This window comes from Otolemur garnettii, unplaced genomic scaffold (genome assembly GCF_000181295.1).
Source record: "Otolemur garnettii isolate 467f Iridium unplaced genomic scaffold, OtoGar3 scaffold00087, whole genome shotgun sequence".
Classification (NCBI taxonomy): Eukaryota; Metazoa; Chordata; class Mammalia; order Primates; family Galagidae; genus Otolemur; species Otolemur garnettii.
Window position 1 is genome coordinate 8,250,598 of NW_003852482.1, and position 7,570 is coordinate 8,258,167.

The 7,570-nt window shown below is 41.9% G+C and overlaps 1 protein-coding gene across 1 annotated transcript in view; it reads right to left on the minus strand.

Annotated features, from left to right (window-relative positions):
- NUP188 (nucleoporin 188) overlaps positions 1-7,570 on the minus strand; it is a gene marked incomplete at its 5' end in the record, with an annotated part of 58,543 nt that overhangs the window by 34,234 nt on the left and 16,739 nt on the right. The window contains 3 exons of the mRNA XM_023516099.1: positions 2,018-2,107; positions 5,499-5,699; positions 6,528-6,642. Coding sequence (XP_023371867.1) covers positions 2,018-2,107; positions 5,499-5,699; positions 6,528-6,642 — 406 coding nt within the window. The remainder of the gene's footprint in view (positions 1-2,017; positions 2,108-5,498; positions 5,700-6,527; positions 6,643-7,570) is intronic.

A 7,570-nucleotide genomic window follows, 5' to 3' on the forward strand; every position in this document is an offset into this window, starting at 1 on the left:
GCCCTACCCAGTGAGGTACAAGTGCCGTCTAATTTTTTTTTTTAAGACAGAGTCTTATGATCTATGCACGAATTACTTAATTAACAGCAAAAAGAAAAAAAAAAGGAGTCCTAGTCTACCATGCTGGGTAGAGTGCCATGATGGTATCATAGCTCACAGCAACCTCAAACTCCTGGGCTCAAGCGATCCTCTTGCCTCAGCCTTCTGAATACCTAGGACTATAGGCACCACCCAAGATGTTCAGCTAATTTTTCTACTTTTAATAGAGAAAGGATCTTGCTCTTTCTCAGGCTGGTCTCAAACTCCTGAGCTCAAGCAACCCACCCACCTTAGCCTCCCAGAGTTTTAAGATTACAGGTGTTGAGCCATTGCACCTGGCCTGAGATTTCTTTTTTATGTGGCCCTGGGTAGCATGCTATGGCATCAGAGCTCACAGCAATCTCAAATTCTCGGACTTAAGCGATTCTCTTGCCTCAGCCTCCTAAGTTTAGCTGAGACTACAAGCGCCTGCCACAATGCCTGGCTGTTTTTTGGTTGGAGTTGTCATTGTTGTTTGGCAACCTGAGCTGGATTTAAACCCACCAGCTCCAGTGTATGTGAGTGGTCCCCTACCTGCTGAGCTACAGGCGCTAAGCACTGAGATTTTTTTTTAATTTTAGTTAATTTAAATTTAAATAGGCACATATGGCATGTGGCTACCATAATGGACAGTTATAGACTAAAAGAAACTTGAAAAACTTATCAACCTATTATAATATGTGGATCTTATTCAGATCCTAATCTAAACAAGGAAGCCTATGGCAAATTTATAACATTTATAAGACAACTGGAAATTTGAACCTTGACTTGACATCTGAAGACCCTAGGGTTTTTTGGCCTCATAATGGTTGTGAATTTAAATTTTACTGAAACAGTCATAGATTAAATGAGATGTCCAGTATTTAATTCAAAATAATCAAGGAGGCAAAGGACAAAATAAAATTAAGATTAGTCATGAGTTGATAACTGTTGGAAGCTGGTGGTGGGATCATGAGGGTTCATCACACAATTCTGTGTTCTTTGGTATAAGTAGAAATGTTTCATTTTAAAAAATGCTCCAAGGCTAGGCATGGTGGCTCATGCCTGTGATCTTAGCACTCTGGGAGGCTGAGGCAAGAAGATCCATTGAGCTCAGAAGTTCAAGACGACTTGAGCAAAAAATTGAGACTCTGTCTCTACTAAAAACAGAAAAATTAAGTCAGGCGTGGTGGCACATGTCTGTAGTCCCAACTACTTGGGAGTTTGAAGTTGCTGTGAGTTAGGCTGATGGTACAGCCCTTTAGCCTGGGCAACAGAATGAGACTCAGTCTTAAAACAAAAAACTGGGGAGGTATGTGTAGCTTAAGGAGGGCACTGGCCCTGTATACCAGAGGTGGCAGGTTCAAACCTGCCCCTGGCCAAAAACTACAAAAAAAAGAAAAAATAATAAAAATAAAGATGTATGTTTAAAACAAAAAAATTAAACAAAAACAAACAAAATTGTTGGCCGGGCATGGTGGCTCACACCTGAGCTCACAGGTTCAAGACCAGCCTGAGCAAGAGCGAGACCACATCTCTAAAAAATAGCCAGGCATCGTGGTGGGTACCTATAGTCCCAACTACCTTCAAACCCATTTATTAGCACCAACAGATATCCGGAACAGATGCACTACAGAGTGAAAAAATGTAGACACAAAACAGTATATTATATATATATATATAGACAAGAATAAATATATATATGTATACAAAACTGGAAGGGAACGAACGCATCAATATGTTAAGAAATTACCCTGTGATGAGATTATACTTTTTTCTTTTTATCAGCATCATCCAGTTTTCCCTACAATTAATGTGCATCGTTTGTAATATGGTAAATGAAAATGAACAAAAGAAGACAACACATGAGGTAACAGTATCAGATCAGATGGAGGTATTTTAGGGACTTGATTACAAAGCTGAACAGTACTAGGAAGCTTCATGAAAGCCTGTCACTAACCTGCTGATTGCCCAGTGTGTGAAGCTCCAGCGAGGTGAGAACGAAAGAGAGGAGTCCATAGACACACATGCATGCGGTGCTGGTGGTACACTGGAATGGCGAAGGAATCAGTGAATAATTCTCAATAACACAACTCTTCCTTAGATTCAGCATAATCCTACTGCATTAATATAATCTTTGCAATACTAGGACATTATTATAATAATGAAAAAAGGTACTGATAGTCCTTGTAAACAAATGGGAAGGGAATCTGAAGCTTGATAATTTTCTTAATTTATTACAAGATCAAGAAGACAAAGGGAGAAAGAAGCAGCAGAAACCACAAATATTATACCCAAGAATAAAATAAAAATGGAACGATTTTCAAAATGATCAAAGTTTATGTGGGGCAGAAAAAAACTCTATCTAGCTTAGAGAAAGAATAGAGTCAATATGTATTGACACAAATTGATACAACACCTGGACTGGCCACCAAGATAAACTAATCAGTACTTATAAGTAGAGCCTTGTGGCAAAAGTTTCTTTTCTTTGATTTTTTTCTTTTTAGACTTGATTTTTTAGAGCAGTTTTAGGTTCACAGAAAAACTGAGCCGAAAAGTACAAATATTTCCAATATACCCCTTGGCTCCACACATAAAATAGCCTCCCCCAGCTGGGCACGGTGGCTCACACCTATAATCCTAGCACTCTGGGAGGCCAAGGTAGGTGGATTGCCCTGAGCTCATAGGTTCAAGACCAGCATGAGCAAGAGTGAGACCCCTCTCCTCTCTAAAAATAGCCAGGAGTTGTGGTGGGCGTCTGTAGCCCTAGGTACTTGGGAGGCTGAGGCAAGAGAATCGCTTAAACCCAAGAGTTGGAGGTTGCTGTGAGCTGTGACACCTTGGCACTCTACCCAGGTGGACAGCTTGAGACTCTGTCTCAAAAAAAAAAAAAAAAAAAAGTCAGACTGTCTCAAAAAAAAAAAAAAAGCCTCCCCCATTCTCAACATTTCCCACCAGAGTGGTAGCACTGTTAAAACCTAATGAACTAGCAGCTGCTGTGGCTCAGTGAGTAGGGCGCCGGCCCCATATACTGAGGGTGGCGGGTTCAAACCCAGCCCTGGCCAAACTGCAACAAAAAATAGCCAAGTGTTGTAGCAGGGGCCTGTAGTCCCACTACTCGGGAGGCTGAGGCAAGAGAATCGCCTAAGCCCAAGAGCTGGAGGTTGCTGTGACCTGTGACACCACGGTACACTACCGAGGGCAACAAAGTGAGACTCTTGTCTCTAAAAAACCTAATGAACCTACATTGAAGTTATCAACTATCCTCCAAAATTCATAGTTTACATTAGGGTTTGCTGTTAGTGTTGTACCATCTGTGGGTTTGGACAAGTATTATATAATGACATATATCCACTATAGAATCACGTTAAGTAATCTCTTTACCTATTCTCTCTCCTAACGCAACCACTGATCTCTTTACTGTCTCCATAATTTTGCCTTCTCCACAATATCCTATAGTTGGAATCATATACCACAAAGGCTTTTCAGATTGGCCTGTTTCACTTAGTAATATGCATTTAAGTTTCCTCCATGTTTTTTCTTTTTTTTTGAGACAGAGCCTCAAGCTGTCCCCCTGGGTAGAGTGCCGTGGCATTACAGCTCACAGCAACCTCCAACTCCTGGGCTCAAGCGAGTCTCCTGCCTCCACCTCCCAAGTAGCTGGGACCACAGGCGCCCGCCACAACGCCCGGCTATTTTTTGGTTACAACCGTCATTGTTGTTTGACGGGTCCGGGCTGGGGATTCGAACCCGCCCCCTTAGGTGTACGTGGCTGGCGCCTTAGCCGGTTGAGCTATAGGCGCCAAGCCCTTCCATGTTTTTTCATGATTTTATATATTTTTTGGAGACAGAATCTCATTCTGTCACCCTGGGGTTGATTACGTGGCATTATCATAGCTTGAGCAACCTCTCATGCTCAAGCAATCCTCACGCCTCAGCTTCCTGAGTAGCTGAGACCACGGCATCTGCCACAATGCCTGGCTAATTTTTCTATTTTTAATAGAGATGGGGTCTCATTCATGCTCAGGCTGGTCTCAAATTCTTGAGCTCACGCAACCCGCCCTCCTCAGACTCTCAGAGTGCTAGGATTGTAGGTGTGAGCCACCATGCCCAGCCATCTTTTCATAATTTGATAGCTCATTTCTTTTCATTTTAAATTTTTTTCCCACAGATCCAACAGAAAGAAATGAGAAGACAGCTCATTTCTTTTCAGCAGTAAATATCCCACATGTACCACAGTTTGCTTACACCTCCCCTGAAGGACATCTTAGCTGCTTCCAAATCTGGCAATTAGGAACAAAGTTGCTATAAACACCTGTGTATAAGTTTTTTGTGTGGACATAAGTTTTTAATTCCATTAAGTAAATATGAAGGAACATAACTGAATCTGAGGTTTAATTTTAGCATGTCAAAACAAGCTGACTAAACTATGCCACTGAAATTAAACCCCAAGACTCAAAGAGAATTTCTTATTTTCTTTTTTGGGACAGAGTCTTACTGTCGCCCTTGGGAGTATACTATGGTGTCATAGCTCACAGCAACCTCTAACTATTGGGCTTAAGTGATCCTCTTGCCTCAGCCTCAATAGCTGGGACTATAGGTGCTCGTCACAATGCCCAGCTATTTTTCTGTTGCAGTTGTCACTGTTGTTTAGCCAGGCCAGGGCTGGGTTCAAATCCACCTCCCATGGTGTACATGGCTGCCGCCCTACCCACTAAGCAATACGGGTCGCCCTCAAGAGAATTTCTAATTCATTGAGCTACAGTTGAGTAAGTCCCCTCAAAACGATTTCTCCAGTCAAAATGGCCAAACAAAGTTTCAGAAGATAAACTTTACTGGCAAAGAGTCAGACATAATGGGTTCAAACTATATCCACCACTTACAGGCTACTGTTTTACTTTTGACAAATTATATCTACCTGAGTCTCAATTTCCTAATATATAAAACAGGATGATAACCTTTAACACAAGAAAATATTATAAGAGTTAAATAAGGCTTGGCGCCTGTGGCTCAAGCGGCTAAGGCGCCAGCCACATACACCTAAGGTGGCGGGTTCGAATCCCCAGCCCGGCCCGCCAAACAACAATGATGGCTGCAACCAAAAATAGCTGGGCGTTGTGGCGGGTGCCGGTAGTCCCAGCTACTTGGGAGGCCGAGGCAGGAGACTCGCTTGAGCCCAGGAGTTGGAGGTTGCTGTGAGCTATGATGCCATGGCACTCTACCCAGGGGGATAGCTTGAGGCTCCGTCTCAAAAAAAAAAAAAAAGAGTTAAATAAGATATGTTCATAAAGTCCTGAACACAGTGTCTGGGCACAGCAAATGGTCAAAAAGGTTAGTTACAACATTATCTACTTCACCATTACAATTATTACACTATCATCATGCTTCTACCTGCTCTTTGCCCATTCTCATGTTCAACCACCAATATTCTTAAGACTTACATCATTTCCCCCACTGGCAAGAGATCGGAGCAGTCTGGTCAAGTACTGAAATACATTCAGCTGAATGGCTGTGCCACCTATTTTCCGGACTACACTGCTTGTCTCTTCTGGGTTCAGGGTGTGACGGAGGAGAGCCCAGGCCAAAAGCACTGGGGCATGATGTGGAATGTCCCCAAAAGTCAACATCAAACGGTCCATATCCTAATGAGAGGAGAAAATACATCTGTGTCACCAACAGAAAGGGTCAAGATTCCTCAACCAGATTCTTCATACTGCTCAGTGAGCCCTCAATCATACAGAGTGGCTTCACTCTCCCATTCTGATATTACACTTTTATCAAACTCCTAACCACCTCAATTATTCTTCTCTTTACCCACAATTTTTTCTACTGATTTTTAAGTAGTCTTAATTTAAGATTATAGAATATATATTCAAATGAAGACTCTTTAGAAATTTGACCTTGATACTTCTTGACTTTTCCATGATCTCTCGTTTTCTTTCTTTTTTTTTTTTTTTATTGTTTTTGAAACAGAGTCTCACTATGTCACCCTCAGTAGAGTGCTATGGCATCACAGCTCACAGCAACCTCAAACTCTTGGGTTTAAGTGATTCTCTTGCCTTAGCCTCCCAAGTAGATAGGATCACAGGTGCCTGTTACAACACCTGGCTAATCTCCCCTCATTTTCTATCTTTCTAACCATACCAGGTTAATATTTCTCCCCATCCTCTTCTTTCACAGGCCCCATAGTGCAGCAACCCCCAAGGTTTTACCCAAGGGCCCCATTTGTCCTTGTATCATCTCCACGAGTGGATCACTCTCACAGATTCAATTTTACCTCTATACAGATGACTAACAAATAGGACACTTCTTCCAGACCCAATAATCTATTTAACAACGTAGAACCTCTACTGAGCATTGTAGAATTATACAAGACTGAAAGTTTTATGCAGTACAATTGTTCAGTAGTTAAAAACACACTACTACTTACAAACAATTAAAAAAAAGAAAAGATGTTTTTCCAAATTTACCTGACAGATAAGCCCATCCTGGGCAAATTGGTGCAGTTCTCTCCTGTCATCCAAAGCACACTTATGTAAGGACTCAATATCCATACCTTCCACCAGGATGAGGGCACTGAAGAAGCTGGGAAGAAAAATGGTATCACAGTGTCACATATGTTGTTCTGAAACTCACTGGAGGCTAAGCTGAGATTTAAGAAATTTCAGTATCAAAAAAATTATTAATAAGTTATTAAACATTCTTTGTTCACGGTAAGGCTTCTGTATCTAATATGTATCTTATACTCCTAGCACATCTCAATTTGACTACCACATTCCAAGTACTTCATAGTCATATGCAGCTTGTACTTACCACATGAGGCAGTGTAGGTCTAATACTAAAGGTTTCTACAGCCACCAGTTTTATATGACCCAGGTGATCTGCCTCATTTCTCAAATGTGTATCTTTACTCAGTGCCTTTCCAAAGAGGAAACAGGCCCCCAAATGTGGATATATCCGTGCCCATAATTAGAGAAAAAAACGAGAAAGTCTAAATCCATAGACTATGACCTCAAAAAAACCAAATAGCACATATATCTTATTTAGCACTGTCTTCTTAGCATTTCCACAGTGCCTAGCCTACAAAAGCTGCTCAACAAATTTCTACTGAATGAATGAACCCTTAGATAAAGACTGTAAATAAAAAGCAGAATGCAGGGCAATGCTTGTGGCTCAGTGAGTAGGGCGCCAGCCCCATATAGCAAGGGTGGTGTGTTTGAACCTGGCCCCGGCCAAACTGCCACAAATAATAGCCAGGCGTTGTGGTGGGCACCTGCAGGCCCAGCTACTCCGGAGGCTGAGGCAGAGAATCACCTAAGCCCAAAGGGGGGGGGGGTTTGCTATGAGCTGTGACGCCACAGCATTCTATTGAGGGTGAAAGTGAGACTCTGTCTCTAACAAAATAAAAAATAAAAAATAAATAAAAATTAAAAAGCTGGTTCGGTGCCTGTGGCTTAAGTGGCTAAGGCACCAGCCACATACACCTAAGGTGGCAGGTTCGAATCCAGCCCTG